The sequence below is a fragment of the Apodemus sylvaticus genome, chromosome 4 (assembly GCF_947179515.1).
Source record: "Apodemus sylvaticus chromosome 4, mApoSyl1.1, whole genome shotgun sequence".
Classification (NCBI taxonomy): domain Eukaryota; kingdom Metazoa; phylum Chordata; class Mammalia; order Rodentia; family Muridae; genus Apodemus; species Apodemus sylvaticus.
This window is the reverse complement of record NC_067475.1, coordinates 60,742,750-60,770,214: the sequence shown is the minus strand read 5'-3', so window position 1 is coordinate 60,770,214 and position 27,465 is coordinate 60,742,750. Positions and strand designations below refer to the sequence as shown.

At 43.0% G+C, this 27,465-nt stretch overlaps 1 protein-coding gene across 1 annotated transcript in view; it reads left to right on the top strand.

Moving 5' to 3' along the window:
- Dennd2c (DENN domain containing 2C) overlaps positions 1-27,465 on the top strand; it is a 75,811-nt gene that overhangs the window by 31,068 nt on the left and 17,278 nt on the right. The window contains exons 2-9 of the mRNA XM_052179615.1: positions 3,743-4,658; positions 5,538-5,668; positions 6,055-6,167; positions 8,179-8,349; positions 11,793-11,889; positions 19,756-19,800; positions 22,210-22,391; positions 25,240-25,349. Of these exons, the coding sequence (XP_052035575.1) occupies positions 3,862-4,658; positions 5,538-5,668; positions 6,055-6,167; positions 8,179-8,349; positions 11,793-11,889; positions 19,756-19,800; positions 22,210-22,391; positions 25,240-25,349 (1,646 nt within the window). The 5' untranslated portion in view covers positions 3,743-3,861. The remainder of the gene's footprint in view (positions 1-3,742; positions 4,659-5,537; positions 5,669-6,054; positions 6,168-8,178; positions 8,350-11,792; positions 11,890-19,755; positions 19,801-22,209; positions 22,392-25,239; positions 25,350-27,465) is intronic.

The following is a 27,465-nucleotide window of genomic DNA, read 5'->3' as shown; positions in this document are numbered from 1 at the left end:
GGTATCTGTGTTGAAGCAGGGAGAAACTTAAAGGAATAAACATGTGATCTGAGAGTATAAATTATCTTTTGGATAACAATTATTAATTTTGCCTAAAAATGCTTACCATGTAATAGACCAACCATTAATAATAAATTTGATTGTTGCTTGAAGCAAGGAACAAACGTTTCCTACCTTGAAAACAGAGGTTTAAGACCTTCTGTGGCAAGCTTAAAATGAGGTAAATAAGATAAAGCCAATTAATATATCTTAACAACCTTTGAAAATCATTTACCTAAAAATTCTAAAAGTCTATAGGAGCAAGGGCCTGTAACAAACATTCTATGAACATTATACACTGAAAATTTTAAGATCTTAACTTCTAGTATTGAAACAGAGACAAACATTTTTTCTCACAAGACATAAGGCTGTTAGCCATTCCTTGAGGCAAAACTTTCTAATGAAATTGTTTTGTTGTCTCTTTAAAATTAGAAGCAAATGCTTTTATAATTATCAGAATGTAAAGCAAAAAACCAACCCTTTAAATTTACAATAATTTTATAGGGAGTAGACAGGCCAAATGTTAATGCTTTTATAGCCTCCTTGACCTTTCATAGATTTGAACTGCATTTTAACCCACACCTGGATAAGTCAAAAACTTTTTTTTTTTTTTTTTTTTTTTTTAAAACCAAACACTCCCTAGGTGGGGCCTGTAAGGCAGAAACAATTTCTCAAGCTTCCTCACTAGCTTCCCCTGAGGCAGCTCTAAGCTTTGCATTAACTCAAATGTAAAAATTCTGCCCTAGGATCCACCCTGAGTCCTTGGCAAGGACATTGTATGAGATTCCTCAAATGTAAATATCTTCTAATCTGAGCCTTTTAACTAAGACCAGACCCAAACCTACAAGGACAATTTAAGGATTAAACAAAAGAAACCTGTAATTCCACGGTCAAAGGAACCTGCTTGATATCAAATACATTTCCACTGAGATCTCCTTTTTAATCTTGGAGACAGCTGTATCACTCTTAAAATTATCTTAATTACAAGATGTTAAGAATTATGAGCCTGCAAACTGAAAACTGCAGCCAATGACACACTGATTTTTATTGTAACTCAATGTTTTCTTGCAATATTAGAGCACAATTGCAATTTTGGAAGCAAATCCCAATTTTAAACAATCTATTTTCTTTAAAATTAATGGCAAACACATATTTACAGCACAAGGTTTGTATGCCAGTTCTTATGTTCAAGTGTATAACAGTGTAACTTATTAAAGAGACAATATTTTAAATCTTAATCTTCATTAAGTCTAATCTCCAGGCCAAGATTCACATGAAACACCATGCCAATTTAGGAGCGTCTTAAAGGCCTGTATTTCCTGGATTGCGTCATGCCATGTGGTGTTCAAAATGGCGACTACCCTAAACTACCAGCCTTAACCATCATGTCACGTGTTCAAAATGGCGACTACCCTAAACTACCAGCCTTAACCATCATGCCACGTGTTCAAAATGGCGACTACCCTAAACTACCAGCCTTAACCTAACTTTTGTTAATAACATTATACCTTTTAAATCATGTGCAGTGACTTAAGCCAATACTCTATAGTCAAGACATGCAAAATATACCTTTAAATCTAATTATAAACAAGAACAAAGCATGAGTGGCGTTAGGCCACGTGTAGTTAGTTAAGATAGCTCTAACACTGAATCACCAGTTTTAAACTAACCTTTTCTTAATAACACTATACCTTTTACATAATAACCAATTAATTTATAACTCTTTAGTCAAGAAATGTAAAGCCTTATATCATTAAAACCAATTAGAAACATGTATAAAGCGACTACATGAATTTCACAAGCCAAACCAAGGTCTTCCCAAATCTCGAGGTTTCTGGGCTTTTAAGAGCGGCTTTTTCCCCAGCCATGTTTCTGTCTTGGGTGAGTGAGCTACGCTGCCGCGGCGTGGCTTTGAATCAATCCCCACACAAACTGTGGCTAGCTCAAGAGGTTACCAGCAGATGTAATCTTTACCAATTTTTTCTTTTTAACATGAAACAGTCATTCACACAAAGACACAGAGAGGACATAAACATACACATAGACAGTCGGTGCACCGGGACAAACACGGAAAGATACACAGAAAGTTAAGCGTGCTTGTTAAGCAATTGCATCCATTTTCCTCTTTAAACAGCTCTTAGAAGCTGTGGACATATGCCTATTTTTAAAAACCCCTTTCTTTTCGCCGAAATCAGCTCTTACGAGCTTTGGGCAAATGCCTACCAAATTCCTTCCCCATATTTCCCTATCTTATCAACCCAAGCAGTCCTGCGCTGGGTCCACGCAGTATGCTTGAAAAACTGTATCCATTCCTGCACTCACAACCATAGACACGAATTCACTAGCGCTAGTTTTGCCCTCTATGTTGCTTACCGTGCGGACACCATTAATTTTCACCTTTTTCTGCGAAGCTTCGCTGGATAGGGCTACCTCAAGAAATTCTCTCGTGCCAGGTCTTCCCACGTTCAGGCGCCACTATGTAGCCGCCTGCAGCTACATGTAAACTGGGTTACCTGTTGAGAGAATTTTGGGGTCATAGGGAAGAGCGGCGAAAAGAACGGCTAAGTCAATGTTCACTGATCAAAGCCGTAAACTTTAATGGCGCCGGACCTTTTAACAGTTTGGGCAAACCCTCCCCCCAGACTCCAGGCTGAGTTCCGGTGGAAGTTGTCTAGCTTCTCTTGGAGGTCTTCGTCTTGACTGCTCCGGCAGCTGGGTGGGTCACCTGTTTAATTCAGGAATCCCTATACCAGGAAGAACAATGAACTTAACCTTTACTACGTGCACTCCACCCTAGGTGGAGCAGAATCCTGGCTAACTGGGAGAAGTTAACCTTGACCAAAGTCAAACTCTGACCAAGTGCAAGACTGCCCCAATATGGCTCTGTACAGGTCAGCTGAACTAAATAAGGGCTGATGTTACCTAGTAACAGAAGACAGGAGGAGGGAGCTAGCTAGCGATGTGTTTGTGAATTGGTTCCTGTCTAGACTTGTAAATACACTTTATAATAATGGGCTGCTGTTCTGATTCTGTGTTTGTTTTCGAGACAAGGTTTCACTATGTAGCTCTGGCTGTCTTGAAACTTACTATGTAGACCAGGCCTTGAACTCACAGAGATCCTCTGCTTCTGCCTCCTAAGGGCTGGGACTAAAGGCATGCGCCACTATGCCCAGCCTTTTTGTAATTTTGTAATTTTGTGTGATTTTTGTAATATTACATTGTTTCTTGTTTTATTAAGAAAAACGCTTCATAAAGAATAGATTTATGGACAGGATGTATATAGAGCTCCGTGATAGAGTGCTTATCTAGCACACATAAGGCTCTGGGTTTGGTCTCATACCACACACACACATACACAAAAAATTGGTTCATTTCAAAATAGCGTATTTATTTTGCAGGGTATTAAACATATCAGAGTGTTAAAGCTCACAGCTTGAGAAATAGCGCCGGGAATATTCTCTTAGTTGGCTTGACTTCCTGGAGCTGAACTCACACAGATTTTATAGGCACAGTTTTTACAAATTCGATGTAAATTATTTAGTGCTGGGTAGGCAGTGTTCAGTGGAGTTTAAAGTAAAGAATAATAAAATAAAGTAAAAAAATCATAAGTTAATATTCTTGTCTCGTTTTGATAGGATCATTCATGATACAGTTGTAGTTGTTTCCAACAAAGTTCAGTGATGAAAATTGTTATTTTTAACAGGACACCTCCAAGTTAAACATGACAGGAAAGCACTGGGATCGGCTCAGTTCTGACAAAGTAAGGAACACAGCATTTTCCAGCTAAGTTGTCATGGCACCTTTCTAAGAGTGACTCTTGTCATGCACCCCACCGGGAACATGGATGTTGGCTTTACACGGTCTGCTGTTCAGACCTTGTCCAGAAGCCACTGCAAAAACATCAAGCAAAAGATTTCCCAGTGGGAAGGCCGAGCTAACGGTGTAACCAAGACAGCTAAGCTTTACCCAAAGGACTTCGGAGTGAGGTATAATAACTACCACCAAGAGCGTCCCCCTCATAAGCGTCCCACTGGCGAGGAAAGGAATGGGGGTTTACTCAGAAACACAGCCACCAAAAGCTGCGACCAGAGTGAGGCTGAAAGCCAGCGTCGAGAGTGCAAAGGCTCCCCGCCCTCGGAAGTCGAGCCGGACTCCAGCCGGGTGTGTGCTCGGGTCAAACAGATCGAAAGCTGCCAAGCTGTTGCTGCCGATCCAGAGGCTTCATTCCCTCCAGGAAACTTCTATACCTCACAGATACGGTGGGAAAGCATAGAAGGCCTTTCCCCAGGTAAAGTCTTAAATTTGCCCTTAGCACCTTGTGACTCTACAGAAAAAGAACCGGATTTCAGTGTTCTGGATAGTTCTTATGGAATCACCAAGAGCTTGGAAAATATTTATTATGAACCTGAGGGGCAGGAATGTGGCCTCTCTATAAATCCTTTGCCCAAACCCCGTAGGACATTCAGGTATTTATCTGAATCTGATGGCATGCCATATAAAGAAAGGAGCTGTGACAAAAAGTACTGTGAAAGTATTTCCTGTGCGGACTCTTCTTTGGCCTCTTCTCAGGATCCTGAACCCAAGAAATACGGCGGGAAGATCAGAGGGAGGTCCAAAAGGTATGTGTTCACCTTACAGTCCATGACTATAGTGCAGAGGCATTGAGCTGCTTTGCCCTTCAGTCCAAGTTTCTTTTCCCTCCGTGGAACACCGGCTTCAGTTGAGCATAGAAATATTGATAGCACAGAGTCAGAGGAGGAGAAAGCAGAAGTGTAGAAGTATAGCGAATACTTGTGACATTCTGCCACCTAATGCACAGGAAGACTTTCCAAGTGGCATCTTCAAGAATCTGTAAGGTTGAGTAGATTCCCATCACCAGGAAGGCTGAGGCAGGAGGATCAACACAATTTTGAGGCTAGTCTGAGCTACATAGTGACTTAGAAACCAGCTTGGGCTCCATAGCAAGACATTGTCTTATCCCTTTCCACAACCACCAAAACAGCTTTCTGATAAGCAGGTCCATTCTCTGACTTCACTTGGGACATACTAGCTTCAGCCTCACTTTTAATTAGGGAGTAATTCATGGGGCTGGAGAGATGACTGACCAGGTAGGACACTGGATGCTCTTCAGAAGGCCCAGGTTTGATCACCAGCACCCACGGGGTAGGTCACAACCATCTGTAACTCCAGTCCCAGAGGCTCTGATGCCCTCTTTGGCATCTGAGGGCACCAGGCACACAGGCATGCATGTAGGCAGAACATACCGTAATACAAACAAGATTTATTAACTTTGGGTTTTTTGAGACAGGGTTTCTTTGTATAGCTTTGGCTGTCCTGGAACTCACTCTGTAGCCCTGGCTGGTCCCTAACTCAGAGAGATCCACCTGCCTCTGCCTCCTGAGTGGGATAAATTTTACACATGTCTTTTCATTTCTATCTTATCATTTAGAGATCAAAGTTTTGAAGGGGTAACTTTAAAATATATCTTCTTTCTTAAGGAAATCTTTTGAATTTGAAGATATTCAGCACTTTCGGAACTCACGGAAGATTCATGAAGAACTTGGAAGAAATGCTGGTTCAGCACTTTATTACACACAGTCCGAGGATAATATCTATGAGGATATTATATGTAAGTATTCATGCTTTGAAGTTAAACTTAATTCATGTTAGGTGGTGCTCATCATTGTTCAGGGGTCTTTTATAATCAAACATAATCTTGCTTTAACTTTGTTTTTCTAATATGGAAACACTTGGTGTATACATTTTCTCATCATTAATGGGTTTTACAACTAGTATTATGGATGACTCAGTTGAAAAGGAAATGTTTGCAGTATAGTGTTTGAAAGTTCTCTAGCTTGGATGAACACTGGAGTGATGTATAAATTTAAAATGCCCTTGGTCTTACAACCTTACATCCCCATGAGGACGTAGAAGAAAATCATTTTTCTCTTTAGCTATAGTCACAGTTCCCACTTAATTATGCTCCTCTAATCAGTGTTTACATGATTTTTAAAGATCCAGCCAAGGAAAATCCCTATGAAGATATCCCAGTGCAGTCATTCCCCGTTTGGAGATCCCCTTCAGCATGGAGGCTGCCACCTGCTAAGAGCGCCTTCCGAACACCCAAGGTATAAGCAGAGGCTTCACTGGAGCACACAGACTCTTGTGTATGGTCATATAAAAGGTTACAGTGGCTTAGCTGGGGCCCAAACTAAGAGGCACTGAAGGCAGATTTTATTGTCAGTGGGAGTGTTTTCTTTTAAAGATGGTATACTGGTTCCTTTTAAAAACATCTTTGCTTTGATATTGGTTGGGTAATCTTAGTATTTAAAAAACAACTTCATATAAGTAAGATTAGGCCAGAGGTCCTTAAACTTTTCTATTTGCAACCCCTTTCCACCCAAGGCAGGAAATTGAGACAGGCCTCACTATGTAACCCTCGACAGTCTAGAGCTCACTTTGTAGACTAGGGTGGCGTTGAACTCACAGAGGTCTGCCTGTCTCTGTCTCCAGAGTACTAGAGTACTGGATTAAAGTTGTATGACACCATGCCCATCCACCCAAGAAATTTTTACATGACCACAGGTATATCATATGTAAATAGTATACAAATTAAAACTTTGCAGACAATAAATCATGAACAAATGTATTTTATAAGACATATATCATGTAATTTTGTTATTTATTAAAGACAAAAGCAAATATGCATACTAATGAAATGGGTGTACTTATTTTTACATAAAAAATCTGGGTGTATGTTAGGGATGTTTGTGCATTTGAGGCCAGCCTGGCCTACATAGTGAGTTCCAGACTTGCCAAGGCTAGATAGTGAGAGAGACCCTGTCTCCACTTTGCCTCTGTCCCACCCTGAAAAAGGATGAACTCTTTACTGTGTATTTGATGCTGTAATATAGAATGGTAGATGTTTATGGCTATTTCAGAGATAGGAAATTCTCTCCTAATCTAAACCAACATTTACTACATGATGTTTAAATTTTTTGTTATGTATATGGGTGTTTATCATTTGCCCAAGGGTATGTGCACATAAATGCAGTGTGCTTGGATGGCAACAGGATCTGAAGGTACCGACTGCTGTGAGTCCCCCAACATGGGGGCTGGGAACTGAACCAGGTCCTCTTGACATCAATAAGCGCTCTTAACCACTGAGGCACTTCTTCTTCTTCTTTTTTTGAGATTTATTTATTTATTTTATGTATGTATGTATTTTATGTACATTGTTGCTGTCTTCAGACACACCAGAAGAGGGCACTGGATCGTATTACAGATGGCTGTGAGCCGCCATGTGCTGGCTGGGAGCTCAGGCTAGAAGAGCAGTCAGTGCTCTGAACCTCTGCGCCATCTCTCCAGCCCCAATATCAAATATTCTAACACAATAGAATCCACTAACCACACACACTGAGACACAAAAGCAGGAATATATTAAAGTCTTTGCTTTCTGTAATTAAACCATCATGTTTGCAAAGGCAGAAAGAATACTGAGTGTGTGAAATGAGAACACTGCAGTTTCTAACATGCAGTAGACTTGAGTTTGAGCCAGGCGTGTGCTGGCATTGTCTAACAGTGCAAAGGACACATGCTGTGTGCTCAGAGCCAAGGCTGCCGTGCAGTCACCACGCAGCACTGGTGAGCACTGCCCAAACCACCCTAGACTCTTCACGGATTTCAATTAATTTTTTTGTTAAGAAACCTTTTACTAGTACTGATTTTTGTAACGACTTCCCCCATTCAGTCACACTGTTGTCACAGCCCATGGCCTAAGTAACCGTGCTTCAGACAGGCCATGCTTTTCAGTCCTCTGTAGTTCCCAGTGCTCCCTGTTAAGCTCCTGTCAGCCTGGGCCTCAGTTATTCACCCACTCCCTGGAACTCAGACCCATAGCTGGAGTCAGTCAAGGTGATGAGCTATTATCCCTTGAGAATTTGGTCGTGGCACAGGGTAGAATTTTGGATTAGAAAACAAAGAAACAATATTATTGGGATGAGAAGGAATTACAGAATCCCCATTTGAGATGGTTTTAAAGGAAAGATACGCATTTATTTTCCAGGGGAGCTTTGACTTTGTTTGGAAGCCTAGGCATCTCCTAGAGATCTTATTTGACCAGTGTGTCTCCTGTTTTAGCTTCCTCCCAAACCCCAGTTCCTTCAGCGGAAGACAATGGAACTGAAGAACTCTCAAGCATATTTGCGATCAAAATTCACGAAGGATACCACTTTGCCTGTCACCTTAACAGAATGGAAACTTTTCCGAGCTGGAGAAGTGGCTAACAGGAAAAAGAGAAATCTCCCACGGGTGAGGAGTCCAGCACACTCAGTCTTCAGATTTTGCCCCGGCATTTTAATAAAGGGGAATGAACAAACATTAGGCTGAACTGAATAACAGGGTAGAACTTACCTGCTGGAGTGAGACCTGAAGAGCCTCTGTTGTCCTGACTATGGCTGAAAATCAGCTGCCTATCTCAAGTAAACTCCAGACTCAAACAACAGCAGAGTCTGTCTATGCCAATTCATTTATGTACCAGAGCAAGTGCAGCCTTGTGCCAGGGTTTCAGGTTTTCAGTAATGATGAAATATGTGCCTTTTGTTGGAGTAAAATATCTACTTAGAGGTGGAAAAAAGGAAACCAGACTGTTACTTGGCACTAGAGACTATCAGAAGCCATATGAAGTAAATGGCCTTACTCTCAAGGGAGGGGACAGGCAAGAAGTGCCCTCTCTGCCATCTTGACTGGAACTATCACTAAGCAGAATATTTTTTAATGAGATTTCTTGTAGCTATATCTTCTTTTAGGAGAGACTTTTATGAGGGTACATGAAGATATTTTCAGGATTGGCACAATATATACATAATGAAATCAGATGATTGAAGTGTTTTTCCTTCCATAATGCCAGGTGAATTAGGTCATATATTCATTTAGCACACACATTTAGCACACACATTCTTGTAGCTATATCTTCTTTTAGGAGAGACTTTTATGAGGGTACATGAAGATATTTTCAGGATTGGCACAATATATACATAATGAAATCAGATGATTGAAGTGTTTTTCCTTCCATAATGCCAGGTGAATTAGGTCATATATTCATTTAGCACACACATTTTGTACCTGACTTTAACATAAACAAAAGTCGACCCTGTTTCTTGGGTTAGTGACTATGAACAGATTGGGTCCTTGGTAAATCTTGTGTTTCATAGTTAATTTAATCCTTTGGTCTGTTTGCTGCTCTGACTCTTGGGCAGGCATCCTACAGGAGATTTCTCCTCAGGAAGATGGGTCTGGCATCCACTGAGGCTTCCATGTGACTAGCAGATTATGTGTTCATAAAACAAGGATGCAGACTCTTAAGGGGTTCTGCTTAAGATTTCTGACCTTGAAGCCTGGTAGTGGTGGCACATGCCTTTAATCCCAGCACCCGGGAAGCAGAGGCAGGCGGATTTCTGAGTTAAAGGCCAGCCTGGTCTATGGAGTGAGTTTCAGGACAGCTAGGGCTATACAGAGAAGCCCTGTCTTGAAAAACCAAAAAATAAAAAGATTTGCCTTGAAATGGCATTAGCAACTGTTTCAGAGGATTGTGGGTGTAGGGTTGAAGGAGACAGAAGAGAGCTGGCGTGTAGCTCAGGGTTAAAGCTGTTGTCCCACTTGCATGTTTAGACCTCTCCATCACAAAGGGACAAGCAAGAGAGCAGAGCGCTGAGGAGACTCTGGGGGCTGCCAGTGCTGCTTCCTTCCGGTGGGTGCTGTTTTATGCATTGCTGAGTGTGATACCAGCCGCTTTCCAACAATAGGTGACAGGATTACCCCTTTCAACTCTTCCTTTTCTTAAAAAAAAAAAAAAGAAAGAAAGAAAGAAAGACAAAAGAGTGAGCTAGGTCTCATGCATCACAGGTTGGTCTCCGAGTCACTTTGAAGATGAGGTGTTGTTGTTGTTATTGTTATTGTTGTTGTTTTCAGACAGAGCCTCTGTGTAGCCCTGTTTGCCCTGGAACTTTTTCTGTAGACCAAGCTGGCTTCAAACTCACAGAGATCCACCTGTCTCTGCCCCTTGAGAGCTGGGACTGAAGGCATGCACCACCATGCCCTGCTAAAGCTGTATGTCCACCACAAAATCTTACAGAATCTTGTAAAAATATTTTAAGTTCTTTTAGGATGTCCCATATGCAATACAAATGTTGGCGTTTTGAACATCTTCAGGAATATTCCATAAGCAAAGCAGTTTTCATTTATGTCCTCTTTGTCGCTCCAGCTGTTCCTGGAAGGGAAATGACTTTCAGACCTAGTCCATATGCCTGGTGCCCGCCCTTCCTTCCTCTCTCAGCTCTGGAAGCCTGTGTGCGATTGCTAGTGGCTTCCCTGATGCTGTAGTGTTTGTGTGCGATTGCTAGTGGTGGCTGCTTTCTGCCGTTTCTTAGAGCATTCTGCAGTGTCTGCTGCAGCTGCAGAGTAAGTGTAGGATCCTGCTCCTGGTTCTGAACTGGGATTTTAGGTTGCGACTTGCTCTGATATTCCCAGAACAGTAGGCCTTCAAAATATGTGGGTGTACTTTTTATTCTACTTTGTAAATCCACTTAATATTTATGCTATCATGGGTGTTTCTGTACCTAAAACTTGTTTGCTCCCAAGTCTCTGTAGTCAGAAGCACATTTCTCTTTTGGATTCTCCTGCTTGCTCTTTTGTAAAAGCAACAGTGAGGAACCCTGACAATATCTTTACTTGAATGACCACTGCAGAAATCCTGTAAGAGAACAAACTCATGCACAGACATGGTGAAGGTCTGCCCTCGCTGTAGTGGACTGGCTTGCCTGCTGGTTCGATAAAGAGACTTGGACAAAGAACACGAGCGAGTGCTCTCCTCAGCAGTCTGTTAACTCATCCTGCGGTGGGCTTAACTGTCCTCTGGCACTGTTACCTCAAGATGAATACTTAAGCTTGGAACCTTAGGGAAAAAGAAAAGTAGGCACAGAGAATTACTCAGCCCCTTGTCTTAACCGTCCGCCAATGTCTGCTCTGCTCCTTTTTCTGTCTCTCCACAGTCTGTATCTCTGTGTCTCTGTTATACACACATACCTTCCCCAGCATTGGGAAAGAATTCTGAGTATCTCTTACTGAATGGAAACTGGGATGAAACCATTTAAAACGACATGATCTGGCTGCAGTTGCTTGAGGCACAGGTCGATGAGTGGAACAGGCAGAGGCGTAGTTTTGTGTGGAGTAAAATGAATCTCCCATTTTTATGACAGCTCTAAAATTAGCTGCAGTCTTTATGCCCACTCTGGCTGCATGCGCTCCCTTTGACCAAAGCTCTGTGAGCGAGATTACTCCTCCTGGGAGAAACTCCCAAGAGCAGAAATAACCAGCCCCACCCTGCAGTGTGACTGTTCCCCTTCCTGTTCGCAGCAAGTGAAAACTTGAGCAGTCTTAATCACAGTAGGGTGTGCAGCAGCCGCATTCCCTGCGTGTTGTGGCACGGAGTGACATAGAATCTCTCCTAGAAGCTGCATTGGGTTCATCGGGAAGGGCGGCGGCCTTTGCACTTTTCTTTCCTGGGTTGTAGACACACTGGTATGAGAAGACCTCATCTAATGATACCATTTTAATCCAAAATGGGAAAAATGTGAAGGTTTTTATTACTCAGTGGCTCCTTCCTCTAAGGAGAATTTAATGTTTTAATGTCAATGCCACAATGCATTGGTGGTGATGGCTTTGACTTGTAACTTTCTTGCCTTTTTTTTTAACAGCTTGTTTTGAAAATAAATGATACATTTGAATCTAAGAGAGGGAAGAAGAGGGTAAAGTTACAGCCCTACACTGGAAAAGAAGTGCCCTCCTCAAAAGGTAAGAACAGTCCGTGCTCTTCCGTTTGTAGCTGTCAGTGTAAGAGTTAGCTTCCTACTGCTGTGGCCAGCATATCCGATAGGAACAATTAGGAGTGGGCAGATTTGTTTAGGCTCGTGGTTTCAGAGGTCTCTGTCAGTCCTTTCAGCTGGCGATTGTGTGCAGATTAGGAAACAGAGAAAGGAAGAGGCCAGGGCTGGGGTGATAGCCTACTTCTGTCCGTTAGGCCCTCCTCCTAAAGTTCCAAAGCTCTCAGAACATTGGCAACAGCTACAGAACAAGCATTCAAAACATGAGTCTCTGGGGACATTTTGGATTCAAACCATAACAGCACATAAAGGGAGCATTGTTACATAAGTTAGTGTTTGACTACACAGAGTTCACTCTCGAGTTCTAGTTGGCCTGGCACTCACCATGTAGCCCAGGCTGGCCATGAGCTTGTGGTGAGCTTTCTGCTTGACACTTCCAGCTTAGGGAATTCCAGACAACAGCCACCACACTCAAACCAAGTGCTTCAAGGGCCATTTTCAATTCCTTCTTATTTAATTCAAAGTAAAAAAAAAAAAAATGCAAATAAATAAATAAAACAATGAGACTATATTTCTTCTTTTTAGAAAAGATTTCTTTCCTTTCTTTCTTTCCTTTTCTTTTCTTTCTTCCTTCCTTCCTTCCTTCCTTCCTTCCTTCCTTCCTTTCTTCTTTCTTTCTTTCTTTCTTTCTTTCTTTCTTTCTTTCTTTCTTTCTTTCTTTCTTTCTTTCTTTCTTTCTTTCTTTCTTTCTTTCTTTCTTTCTTTCTTTCTTTCATGTAAGTACACTATAGCTGTCTTCACACACCCCAGAAGATGATATCAGATCCCATTACAGATGGTTGTGAGCTACCATTGGTTGCTGGGATTTGAACTCAGGACCTTCGGAAGAGGAGTCAGTGTTCTTAACTACTAAGCCATCTCTCCAGCCCTGAGACTACATTTCTTTTTTCTTTTTTAAATAACCTTTTTTTTTTTTTTTTTTTTTTTTTTTTTTTTTTTTTTTTTTTTGGTTTTTTGGATTTGGTTTTTTTGAGACAGAGTTTTTCTGTATAGCCCTGGCTGTCCTGGAACTCACTCTGTAGACCAGGCTGGCCTTGAACTCAGAAATCCTCCTGCCTCTCCTCCCAGAGTGCTGGGATTACAGGAGTGCGCCCCCACCATCCGGCAAGACTACATTTCTTAAAGTAATTATTTTGTTATTCCACTTTGATCTCTTGTTTGTTCCTTTTTTGAGACAGGATCCTGGTCTGTAGCTCAGGCTGCTCTGGAGCTTGGAGTCCTTCTGCCTCAGGGTCGCAGGTGCTGGGGTACAGACATGCAGTACCCGACTTGTACCACAGCTCTGAAGTTTAGTAGTTTAGCATGCAGATGGCTAGAAAAAAATACAAAAATACTATAACTTAGTTCAGAAACGTTAAGTATTCACAACAAATTATAAGTGTTTTCATAAAAACTCTCAGTGTGGTAGTGCACACCTGTAATCCTGCCGCTAGGGAGGGTGAGGCAGGAGGATTGCAGCTCCAGGCAGCCCAGGCTCTCTAGGAAGGTGTTATTTCTCACAAACCCTTGAGGGCTGCCGAGCACCTGCCCGCCTCCCTGAGGCCTGGGATTCTGACCCAGCCTTGCCACAATGAAGCAGCTTCCTGAGGTCTCAGATTGCTTGTCTAACAGAAATCTGTAGAATTTAGCAATTTCAGTTCTTGCTCATACAGTTCCCAAGTGAGAAGGCCCTGTCAGCAGATAGACACTGTTTCTTGTTGTCAGAGATTTACAGAGAAATGCCCCATATTCACTTACAATCTACTCTACATTGAAACAACTTAATTGTGTAAACATAAAATCATTGGGGTTCCAAAGACTGTTCTTACTGTGTAAGACTGGTTTTGATGCAGAACCGCACAGTGAACTGGTTACCATGTTTAATGTGTTTTCCTAGTGTCTTTTTTTTTATGTGTTGGGAGGTGTGCTGTGCATGTGTGTATGTGTGTTCACGTGTGTGGGTGCACAGGTATGTACATTTGGGTGAAGGCCCAGTATTGATGCCTTTCCTCTGTTCTTCTGCCTTACTCCTTTGAGGCAGGGCCTCTTAATGAAGCCCAGGCCTCTGATACAGAGGGGGCTGATGGGGTGTGGCTCTCTGTCTCCACCCCTGAGGCTGTTACAGGTGCTCTGTCCCCACCGCCTGGCATTCTAGGGGTTCTGGGATCCAGACACCAGGCTGCTCACCTGTGTGCCAAGTGCTTTCAGCACTGAGCCAGCTCCCCAGCCCATGTTTTCCTGTTTCAAAGGGAAATATTTAGACTTTTTCATTCTCCTTTGGGCATGAAATACCTTTGGCTATTATCATCAATAACACCTAATATTTATTTAATAAAACAATGATTTTATAAAATGATTGTATCCAGTCTGTGCCATCTGTAATGGCACATTAGGAGTTAGGCACGACCGTGTCATAGCCAGAGAAGCTGAGCCACAGGAGGAAGTGTGGGTTTGAGTCAAGAGCCAAGACTGTAGGCGCCCTCTCTCCTCTGTGGCAGTCTCTCTCCATGTCCCCACTAAATTTCAAACAGCTGTCTCTTGTGTTTCTTTATCTCAAGCAAAGGCATCACCAAAGGGTTTCTCATTAGTCTAATTCAGAGCTAGATATAGAAAATGGAAACTGAGACAAGACACTGTGTTAGATTCTTTCTAATGTATTACTGTTAATTTTCTAAATTTTGTGAGGCAGATATTAATGATTTATAGATAAAGGAAGTAAAATTTAAATTTAAGTTGCAAGTTATATAAAATTCAAAGACACTGTGGCCAGAATAAGTGCTTGCAAATCACCTCCATTATCCCTGCTCAGGGAGATGCCTTAGTGTAAGGTAAGAGTGCTGGCCAGACAGGTTGATGGCCTGCATATGACTCCTGGAACCCCAGAAGTAAAACATCTGGGTGCTATAAGTCAACCTTATGGATATTAAATATAGGGTCTCTACATAGCCTCGGCTGTCCTAGAGTCACTCTGTAGACTAGGCTGGCCTCGAACTCACATAGACCCACCTGGCTCTGCTTCCCAAGAGCTGGCATTAAAGGTGTGTTCCAATATGCCCTGCTGAAGCTGGGTGCAGGGGTGCGTGTCTGCAGTCCCAGTATTCTGACAGTGAGATAGGAGGTGGGGAGACAGGACAGATGGTCAGAGCTAGCCTGGAGTATATAGTTGGTCAGAGCTAGCCTGGAGTATGCAGTGCAGTAACAGGCAACCTGAGACTCTGCCCCCAAAGAACAAAACAGCAAGGTAGAAGGAGAGAAGTAGTTCACAAAAGCTTATTCTTTTTGTTTTGTTTTGTTTTGTTTTTGTTTTTCGAGACAGGGTTTCTCTGTGTATCCCTGGCTGTCCTGGAACTCACTCTGTAGACCAGGCTGGCCTCGAACTCAGAAATCCGCCTGCCTCCCAAGTGCTGGGACTACAGGCGTGCGCCACCACCGCCCAGCACAAAAGCTTATCCTTGACTGCTTCCTGAGTGCTACAGTGTACAAACTCACACATACAAAATGATTTCTTTTAATTTAATTAAAAATTGTATGATATAGCTTAAAACTTTTTTAACTTAAAAAATGAAATGAATAATGGTCTAAAATTGGTAACTGCTTTCAGTAAACACATTTTGAGTAATTATCTTTTTATGCTTATGGGATTTTAGTAAAACTTGACTCGCCAGCCCACGTTTGCGTGTTGAGAGGGATCTCTCTGTGTTGACCACCCTGCCCTTAGACGCTGAGGCTCAAACAGCGCATCTAGCATGTGGCCTCTAGGGCTGCAGGCACGCACACCTGCCGAGGACAGGGTCTGAGGAATCAGATTTTACTTTCTAAAAAAAATGATATCATTGGGAAAAAATTCCTTCAGCAGCTTAAATTGCTAACTTCTAGCACCAACCCCCAAACCAAACAGACTGACAGTCCCTAGACATCCCGCGGGACCTGAAGAAAGTTATCGTTCCCTTCTGTGACAGACCCTCCGGGGAGCCAGAGGGGAGTGAGTTCTGTGTGAGGAGCTCCAGGCTCTGTCCGCAGAGCTCTGGTTTTCATTTCTCCTGTGCTTTTGCCTGTAGTCCTCACCGCCTAATGGGCCTGGGAACTGGACATGCTCACTCTGCGCTTCAGCGGCGCGTCTACCTCCAGCCTGGACATTTCTTAACTTCCAGTCTCAGTTACAAAATGACACTGCCTTTCTTCGGCTTTGTATAAGTGCATGTGTTGAAATCAAGAGAGACAGCCCAGGGCGGGTCTTACTCCTGCAAGTTCTTGGTGCCCCATTCCCTGGCCCTGAACGTGTCTCTCTGCGATGGCTGCAGGTCCCCAAGCCTGTCAACGACCTTTGACAAGACCTCTGCCACTTGAGTTGCTCTGTCTCCCCTTTTGGCTTTCTTTCTGTAAACTTCACAAGCTCACAAGAATACTCGATTCTAAGGATAATACTTTTTTTGTAAAGATTTTATTTTCAAGCTGGACATGGTAAGGTATGCCTTTAATCCCCGGCAGAGGCATACCCTACCTGTCCAGCTTAAAAATGACCTCTGTGAATTTGAGGCCAGCCTGGTCTACTTAGTGAGTTCACGACAGCCAGAGCTACATAGTGAGACCCTGTCTCAAACCAACAAAACAGACTTTATTTTTAATTATGTGTCTGTATGTGTGCCACATATGTTTAGGATTCCCAAAGAGACTAAAGTGGATGTAACTCCGCTGGAGCTGGGGTTACAGGTGGTTGTGAGTCACCTGACATGGGTACTTGGAACCAAACCAAACTCAGATCCTCTAGAAGAGCAGGAAGTACTCATAACCACTGCGCCATCGCCTCGGCCCCAACAACTTTTTCTGTTTAAGTCGTTTTATATTATTCAGACTTTTATTCTGTGCTTTTCTTTTTAAAAGACTTAGTTCATATACTCCAACTCTTTCAGTATCAGCACAGAGACCCTGAAAGCTCTCCTGTACTTCACGTGTGGAAATGGAAGTCATTGTGGACGGTTGAGCTGCTCACTGAGACCCTCATTCTGCCCCAGCACCTCAATTTTTAAAATATAAGTGGTAGACATTTTTGATGTTTCTAACATTCTTAACCAATGGAGGTAAACTATCTGTAAACACACACACACACACACACACACACACATTCAAATAATATTGTAGTGCTCATTCTTGTGCTTACTTAGTGTTGTACTTGTAAACTAAGTTCCTTGTCATAGACTCACTTGACCAAAGACTGTATGGACTTAAAGTTATTCTAGCAGCTGAGTGCAGCTCATACCTGTGATTCTAATACTTGAGAGACTGAGGCAGGAGGATTACGCAAACTCAGGGCCACCCTGAGTTACCTAGTGAGTTCCAGAATAGCCTGAACCACAGAGTGAGACTGTCTTAAAAAACTAAAATAAAACATTTTTATAGCTATTGTCCTACAAACAGCATGAATATACTTTTCCATAGTTTTCATCAAGTTGATATAATGAAATAATTTTTGTTATGGTTAAAATCTATCATCTTATATTTTGCTTTAACTTATTTATTTTCATTATGAATTTGGGAAAGTTTTCACATTTACCAATAATTTATAAATCTGTTTTGTGAATTGCCTATTCATAACCATTTACCACTTTTTCTGCCATGCAATGTTTTTCTTATGTGTATATATGTACATATGTGGATGTTCATGGTGTGTGTGTGTGTGTGTGTGTGTGTTTTGTGTGTATGTGTGTGTGTGTGTACATTTGTGCACATATATATGGAGCCCAGTTTTAGCTGGTCCAGCCTTCCTCGGTTTTTGAGACAGTTTCTGACTGTCCTAGCACTACTGAGTAGGTTGTGCTGTTTGGCTAGTGAGTCCCAGTAGTGGAATTATAAGCACATACCTCTGCAGCTGGCTTTTTATATGGATGCTGGGGAGGAAACCCAGGTGCACCTCATGTTTGTGCTGTGAGAACTTTATGAGTTGAGCTATCTTGCTAGACCATGTGCCCTTTTCCCATTTGATTTGTAATAGCTATTTGAATATTAGAAAACTTTGAGCCAGACAGGGTGGTACATGCCTTTAATCCCAGCACTCAGAAGGCAGAGGCAAGTGGATCTCTGTGAGTTTGAGGCCAGAATGGTCTACATAGTGAACAAAGATACTTTGGCTCAAAAAAAAATTAAAGTTTTTATGTCTTCAGTAAACAGACTTCAGGTTTTTGTTTTTTTTTTTTTTTAAGATTTATTTATTTATTATATGTAAGTACCCCGTAGCTGTCTTTAGACACACCAGAAGAGGGGTCAGATCTCATTACGGATGGTTGTGAGCCACCATGTGGTTGCTGGGATTTGAACTCAGGACCTTCGGGAGAGCAGTCAGTGTTCTTAACCGCTGAGCCATCTCATCAGACCCCCAGACTTCAGTTTTTTAATTTACTACTAAGCTTTTTTTGGTCTTTATTAGCAGGCCTGACTGAATTTCAAAATGTTATATAATCAAAGTTACACTTATTTTAAAATTTATGAATGTTAGGCTCTGATTTTCTTGATACATTTAAAGATTTTTCTTTTCTTTTGCAGTTTCTATTTGATTTAATTCTTTTAGACTTAATCTAGAATTTTCTAAAAAGACTATTACATCTTGTTTATTCTCTGCATTGTGGGTGGTGATGCATTGTTGCTGTGGTGTGGATTTGGGCATTAGAGGACAATTGAGAGCAAACCATTATCCGCACAGCCCTGGGGTCAGGGCTCCAGCCTTTTCCTTTTCTTGAGGAAGAGCCTCACTATACATAATGGAGAGCTCTTGCCTGGCCTGCAATTCTATGTAGTCCGGGTTGACCTGGAATGCACAGAGATTTACCTGCCTGTCTCCCAAGTGCTGGAATCAAGGGCATGAACCTTCATACCCAGTGAAGTGTTTTACTTTACTTATTTAAAACCCCCTTTGAGGATCTATCTACACATACTCTATATAAGGGCAGTGCTCTTCCTGAGTCCCTTGCCATTTTTAAAAATATTTTTTCATTTTTTAACTTTTGGCAAATTACATTTTTAGAATTATGGTATAGAATACTTCATTGGTAGCCAGGGTGCAAAGCCCCTACATTCAGTTGTTTGTACACACACACACACACACATACACACACACACATGCATACACACAGAGACACACATGCACACACGCACACACGCGCGCATACCAACACTCCTTGTGAAAAGTGTTCAGAAAGAAAATCTTCAGAAAGACAGGTTGGCGCTGTTGTGAATAGCACGTGGAGTTGCCCTCTGCCTGCTTCTAGCTCAGAATGTGAATCCAGCCTCCGTGTGGCTCTCCTGTGTGCCGCCCATCAGTGGCCACGCAGACAGCTCCCTGAGTCACAGTGCTTCTGCTCAAGCCCTTTGGTCCCAGCCTACTGCTGCATACAGAGCCTTCTCCAGTCCCTCGATTCATGTCAGGACACACCCCTCAGCCCCAAATCGCCCCAGCATTGTTACAGTGTAGGAAGAGAGAGACATATTCACAGAACTCTCATTTGTGTTGTATTATTACTGCTGTATTTTGACATAAGTTATTAATTTCTTACTGTGTTTAATTTATAAATGATCTCACACATTCACACTTAAAACAAAACCAGAAACCTCATCATGTATGTAGGATTGGGTACCCTGCTTCAGATCCCATGTTCTCTTTCAATAGCTTGGCTAATTTGACCTTTGTTAACTCTGCCCTCGGCCCTCTTTGGGGCCCGAGACTGTGGTAGTTTCCCATTGTTCTTACCCTCCTGCTTCCCATAGGAGACAATACAAACGGAAGCTGTCTTCTCTTCCCCTTTTCCAGGTGAAGCCAGTGGGAACGAGAGCGATGCTGAGTACCTGCCAAAGAGTGAGTGAGTCAGAGAGCTGCTCCCGGCCGCCATCCCAGCCGCGGGCGGAGCAGCGCCTGCCTTTGTGATTAAGAGTCGTTTCCCTATGTGAAGTTCACGGTGTGGGCCATTGCTTCACTCTCAGACTCTGTTGAGATTTGCAGAGCTAAACAGTACATTCAACTGTTTGACAGCATGACAAATCTCCTCTAGTGGAGTGAGGTAAACCAGGATGGTTCTGAGGACGAGTTCTGGAGACCGTAGGCCTGCACCACTTCCCGAGGCGTGTGCACATACCAGAAGAGTGTGTGAATGATCCTCATCTGCAAGCACTTAGCCTGACATGGCTGGTTTCAAGCGCAATTATTAAGTGCATTTTCCATCTGTCGTTAAGAAAGGAGATAGATATTTACATATCACTACTTCTGTTCCAGGTTATTCGGCTCCTATTGGGGCACAGAATCCTCGCTTTTCTGGCTCTCACTTGTACAAGCACTTAATGTGCCCCGCATCTTCATGAGATGAATTGTCATAGCAGGTTTCGCTTTGTTTCTTGTTAAACTGGCTGACGCACAGCACCACAAAGAGCAGAGTCACAAGGTATCAAAGCTGAGCCAGTTCTGTCACCCTGATCTCATGAGTAACAGCCTTGTGCTCCCCACCGGCCTAAGCTGCTCCAGGTTTTAGATTTTGTAGCTGACTAAAGATGAAACCGGGAGCGTCCCGGGTTCAGCACTGCTGTGGAAGGATGACTGATTTATTGCAGTTGCTAATGAGAAGCAGAGCAAATGTGTCTTGACTTGAACTCAGCCCTTTGGAGGGTCAGCACACTTTTTCCTAGAACATTCAGTAAGCTGGGTGTTTCTAGGGAACCGTTCCTGGTTGTATGTTTAGATAGTGCTGAACGCTTAGTCCACAGTGTAACACATTTAGTGGCGAAAGCCATGGTATCTGGCTGAGGGAATAACAGATTCAGTGCGGTTGTGAGCTATATTCTTCTGACATTCTTTCACATACTTACTTTCTCCACACATATTTCTTGGCTTGGAACGTATCTATTCAGTCTGTTGCCTGCTCACTGATTGAGCTGTTGTCTGTTCTGTTCTCCTGTGTTCTAGGTATCACTCTTCTGTCAGGTGGGTATGCAGCAGAGGTTCTCCCCTGTTCTACTGCTCTCTCCACTTTTCCGTTTGCTGCTCAGAAGATTTCTAATGCCTTTCAGGCCCTTTATCCATTCTTGCTCTTTCTTTTGAGCTATTCGTGTTCTATTCAAAGTTGTTGTCTGTGTCATCGGGTCTTTCCCCCATGTCTTCCATCAGGCTCAGGATTTGTTTTTTGGTTTTTTTTTGTTTTTGTTTTTTTCTCAAGCAGGCTTTCTTTGTGTAGCCCAGGCTTTCCTTTGGTTTTGGTTTTGCTCTGTAGACCAGGGCTAGCCTCAAACTCAGAAATCTGCCTGCCTCTCCTTCTGAGTGCTGGGATTAAATTCATGCACCACCAGTCCCTAGGGAAGACTTTGTTTTACATTACAATCTTTGATCTAGTTGAATTGGTTTTTATGGAGTTGTAGAGTCGTGTTTCAGACTCTCTTATGGGATTGATAGCCCACAAGTTTTCCCATCATCCCTTGTTAAAGAGACTTCTTCTTTCCCTGACGTGTGTTTAGTTCCTTTGTCCAGAATCAGGACGTTGCAGCTTCTGGCTTTATTGCTACACCTTCTATTCCAGAGGTCTGTATGTTTAGTTTTTAAAAATTATTTTAGATTTGTTTTCTATCAATGTGGGCCTAAGTACATGTGAACATGGGTGCCTGCAGAGACAGAGGTGACAGGGACCCTGGAGCACCTGACGTGAGGCTGGGGACCAAACTCAGGTTATCTGGAAGAACAGTGTATACTGTTAACCACGGAGTCCTCTCCAGCTATCATTGATAAAAGCCACATTAGTAACGTGTGCCAAGGAGGAACGGGAAAGGTTGGGCTCTTTATTGAAAGGTTACTTTGGTTTTGGTTTGCCCTGCCTGTGCTTGGTCTCTGTGTAGGACCCTGTTCTTCTATTGAATCCTTCATGCTTTCACAACATTACCAAAAAGGTCATCTATAGGCAGGCTAGTATTTTTTCCTAGCCATTTTGCATGTGTCCTGGTGCTCTGCCGTGAGGGATATCTATAATACGTACATAGAGTGTGTGCTGCAGATGCGTGTATATCAGTTGGGACATGGATGTGAGTCCCAGTGCTTGCTAGAGGTAGAATAGGACTGCTGAGCATGTCTTCCCCATGTCATAGCCCAAACTGGGATGTTTGTGGAGAAGACAGTTATCTGCTCATCCAACAAATGACCACAAACGATTCTCCCTAGGAGGGCTACGGCTTGTGCGGGTAGAGATAGGCCTAGGGAACCAGGGAACCTGACACTGTGACCTCATTACAGATCGCCACAAGCGCTTGGCACAGCTGCAGCAGTCTTCCCGGAGGAACCCCCACTACCAGACCTTGGAGCGGGATCTCATTGAGCTGCAGGAGCAGCAGCTTTTTGAGCTCTTCGTGGTGGTTTCTCTGCAGAAGCAGCCGTCAGGGTACAGTCCCCAGGTCATACAGCAGTTCCCTGGCAAGGTAGGTGCATGGTGCCTCGAGGCCCCCAAGGCTCCTGGGTGCTCCTTGTTCGTTTCCTCGTATTTACTGTTGTCTCTGCCAGCTTTTACCAACACTGAGACAGGATCTTACCCAGGTTCTCCTCTAATGGGCAATCCTCCTGCTTCAGCATCCCAAGTGCTGGGAGCCACCAAGCCAGCCTCGCTGCTGTTAACAATCTTCTCTGGTCTGCTCTGCCTGTCTCACTCACAAAGGCATTCGTCTATTTAATCAGTTATTACAGCACTGGCTGGGGGTCTGTGCCCCGAAATAGCGAATAAAATTATAGCAGTTCTAAGATCACACATGAAAGGAAAGGGGTTTTGTTTTAACCTTTTACTTTTGGTATTCTTTTTTAGTCTGTTTTGTTGGGTTTTGTTGGTTTGGTTTTTGGGTACTTTTTATTGTTAATGTGTTTTTAAAATGAGAGTTAGTCTTCCCCTTCTGTCACAACGTTTGTAGAGATCAGCCTCTGCTCACCAGGCTTGGCAGTAAACACCCTCACCTGCTGAGCCATCTCACTGGCTCCTAAAGTTATTTTTTATTTTATATTTAATTTTTCTCACTCATTGCACAGAGAACCCTCTTTTGTGAATTGCATGTTCAGCGCCGCGCAGAGGGACCCTTGGCGCACACGCGCACGCTCACTCACTCGCTCGCCCATCCGCTCCACTCTCCATTTGTTACTTGCCCCACCGCACTTCTTAGGGCTGTTTGTTTGTTTTGAGACAAAGTTCTGTTGTGTAGCCCAGACTGTCCTGGAACTTACTATGTAGCTTAGGCTGACCTTGTGCCTCAACTTCCCATATACTGGGACTTTTAGACATAAGTCTCAGTGGCCCGAAAATACTTCTTATATTGGATGACTGCTTGGTCACTGTAGGACTGGGCTCTCTAACCCTGAATTGCGTGTTTCACCAGAGTCAGGGAAGCACAACTGTACTGGGATCTAAGAGACATTTTCTGCAGATGGCCTCAACACAGCCAGGTATCGTGACACGCCTGTAATCCTGGCACTTTGGAGGCAGAGGCAGAAACATCAAAAGTTTGAGGCCAGCCTGAGCTACATAGAAAGACTGTGTTTCTAAGAAGAACCAGGAGGAGAGAAGGGGATCTTAGCAACATCCCCATAGTGTATACCTGTACAAGTCAAATTTCTCATAAAGTTCTTCAGTGTTACATAGGACTTACCATGTCTCAGCAATTTGCAGTCAAATACTACTGTAATATAAATACATATCCTGTGAGTAATCACATTTCCTATCTGGAGGAGCTTTTTTTCCTTTTAAACATTCTTACACTGTAATCTAGGTTAGACGTCAACTCCCGGTGTAAAGTAGGTTAGCCCTGACCTCATGACCCTCTGCCTCAGCCTCCCAAGTATGAGGTTTACAGGCCTGCGCCACTTTGTCTAGCTCAGGAAGACCTTCACATTCCCCCTTCCCAAGTTTTAATTAATTTTATAGCAGAGCTGAGCCTGAATTAATAGGTGTTGTAGCAGAGAAGGGCGTACTTACGTGGGCAGATGCACCGAGAGTACCTTCAGTGGGGCTGGAAATTGGCACAATGGTTAAAAGCAACTGCTGCTTTTGCAGAGGACCAGGGTTCAGTTCCCAGCACCCCTGTCAGGCGGCTCATAACCACCAGTCACTCCACTACCCAAGAGTCCAGTGCCCTTTTCTGGCCTCCACAGACAACTGCACTCATGCGCACATATCCACACGGGGATGCACAGGCGTACACAGAATTAAAAATAAAAACAAATGCTTCCAGGTACATTGCTTGTTGTTTTTGTGCCAGATGTTGTCAGTTGTGGGGCTGGAGAAAGCCCTGTGGAGCCCTGTCTGGATTGTTGTGGCACACCTCAGCTGAAGATGGCTGTGAACACACTGTGTGTTACAACTAACAAAATATTTTGGGTCCTTTTTCCACGTGTGGCGCTGGCATCAAGGCCACCTGCACGCTAGGCAGGTGCTCTGGAACCTCAGCTCCCAGTCCTGAGGCTGCCCTGCTGTTCTCAGAGCGGAGCGTCCGGATGACATCGAATATGTGCATATTTTTTAAAAAAATAATTTGACATAGAACTTTGATTTATTCTCTTAAAAGCTGTATCCCAGTGAGACTTCTGTGCTGTGTTTATAGAACGTTCTACTAACTTCTTTTCATGTCCTTTCGTTTAACTACATTTAGACTGCCTTTTGAAGTACAATATCACTGTTTTGTTATTTTGAAACAGGGTCTATGTATCCCAGGCTGACGTTGAGCTCCCTGTGTAGCCCAGGTTAGCCTTGAGTTCCTAACTCTCCTGTCTCCACCTCCCAAAAGCCGGTGCTGTGGGTGGGCAGCACTGTCAGGCTCAGACCACGCCTTAAAGAGAAGAAGACTCTCTGTGCTCAAAGTTTACAGGAAGTCACAAACCTATAATTAGGTAGCAAAGCTAAGGGAATGATTATATACAGGGTAACATTTAAAAGTGTATCTCCAAATAACCTTTACCTACCTCTTCTAAACATGTTTGATTATTAATCCGATAATAATTTCAGCTGGCTAGGTTTTTGTCGTATAATAGAAGGGATTTTTATTGGCCTCCCACCAGTTTGAGAACTGAGCCTAGATCCTCCTCTGGATGAGGAACTCGAGCACTGCCCCCCTTGCTCCAGGCTGTGGGTCCTCACTGCTCTGTCTGTCAGGTGGGGTCTTTATTCTTAGCACCAAGCTTCACCAAGAGAAAGCTCTGCATAGCACTTCAGGCTTCCGCAAGACCAGGCTGAGGTTTGTAACTTCTGCTCTCCATTTTCATGGGTTGATGCTCTGTACTATTGTCTTCCAGGGTGACCATGGCTACAAGCAGTCCAAAGACACGGAAGAGAGGCTCAAGGTCATACCCAGGTTTTGTTTTCCCGATTCAGAGGACTGTGCACCAACCTTAGAACTCAAGAGGTAAATCCATCCTTTTGATTTCAGCTTGCTGTAACTGTCTAGAATCCCCTTCTGACAAATGGAACGTAGAGAGCAGGGAGCCACGTGAATGAACAGGAGCAGACCACGCTGCAGTGGGGCTGGGAAGAATTAGAACATTTCTTGTGAGAGCTCAGGAAAGGAAAGCACTGATTTCAGTGTTAAAGAGAAGCAAATTTATGAATCTCCTTAGTTTACCAGTCCTGGAAAATAGGTCCACATCGCCTTCAGTAAGACAATGGCCCAAATAACGCTGTTAACCCTAGAAACAGTGAAGCAGAACAATTGTAGTTGTCTTATTTCTCCTTTAAGTTGTCAGAAAAAGCACAGCCCAGATTCTGTGTTCCTGTGTGGGTCTTATACAGAGGGAGACCCCAGCCTGAGAGGTGTGGGTGACTGAAGCAGTAAAGAGTCTTGTGGGACAGGAGAGATAGCCCAGTAGTTAAAAACTAGTACTATTGCAGAGACCTGAGTTTGGGTCTCAGGACCTTTGGTCCAGTGCCTCCCAGCTGTCTGTAATCCCAAGTTCAGAGGATTCCACGCCTCTGTTCTCCAAGGGCATTGGTACTCACATGTACACACACACACACACTAATAATAAAAATGTTTTAAAAGGAATTTATTTAAGATGTCTAGAGGAAATTACCAATTTTAACTTCTAAAACCATTATCTTTTCCAGATCTTGCTTGTTTTGTTTGTTTTTGAGACTGAAAAGAAAAATGTACCACTGCTTGGCCTGGAGTCTGATATGTAGACCAGGGTGGCTTCAAACTCCCAGAACTCCATTGGCCTACGTCAGTAGGCCGAATGCTGGGATTAAATCCTACTTTTATAAGTAGGTTTCTTTATTCAAACTGTAATCTGGGCATACTAATTAAAACAAGTTTGTACTGTGTACTCTCAGCTACTCCAGGGTCCTAAGACAAGAAGATCACTTGAGTCGAAGAGTTGAAGGCCAGGCTGGGAACATAGTGAGAATTTGTTTACAAAACAAGCAAAAGGCAGGAGGGGGAGCTCAGTGGTTAAGACTCCCTGCTGCTCTTCCAGAGGACGCAGGTTGGATTCTTAGCACTCACATGGCAGCTCACAACCAGCTAGACCTCTAGTCACAGAGGGTCTGATCTCCACAGGCACTGCATGAATGCGGTACATTCATCTCTACACATAAAAAATCTTAAAATAATAAATAAGCAAGGAAAATGAAATTGTCATTATTAATTATGCCACATAGGTGAGAAAGCTTATATAAATGAACCATTCCTATGCTGATGACCTACTAGATGGTGGTTTCAGTGATTGCCCCAGTACCCTGCTTCACCTCCAGAACCAACTGAGCCTGGTCACAGAACTCCATCTCTTAGCTGTCAATGTTGATGCTCCATTTTGTCACCTACTGTCTGTGGACGCAGTGTCTTCTGTTGACCCAGCTGTTCCATGGTTGGCCTCTTCCTCCTGCATTATGTATGTTCTAGAATATTTAGGAAATGCAGAAGAAATAAAAAGGAAAGACAGTCTGTTGCTCAGAAGTCACCACTGTAAATATTCCTTTCCAATAGTTTTTGACCACATTTGAATATAGATTCATCAGTGCTGGGTAGATGGCTCAGAGGTTAAAGAGTGCTCGCTGCTCTTGCAGAGGACATAGGTTTGACTCCAGCGTCAACCTAGGAGCTCACAGTCATCTAAAATTCCAGTTTCAGTGGATCTAAAGCCCCTTTCTGGTCTCAGTGAGCACTGTACATAGTGCTACACAGACAAATATGCTGGCAAAACACTTATACACAGAAAATAAAAAATAAATTTAAACATCAATTCATTATTTAAATCTGAGGTTCTTTGGTTATTAATAAAATTTCAAGTGGGTATTTGGGTATTTTGAAAGTGATGCTCATTTTTGGCCCATATTTATAATGAGGGGGGTAATATTGTTCTATGATTTGTATATATTAGGAATAGGATCTTTTTCCTATCTTGTGTGTGAGAGGGGGGATTGACATGTATGCTCCTGTATGGAGGACAAAGGACAGAGTGTGTCAGTCCTTGCCTCTGCTGTGTTTGAGACAGGGTTTCTTAGGCAGTCTCCACTGTTTATGTCAA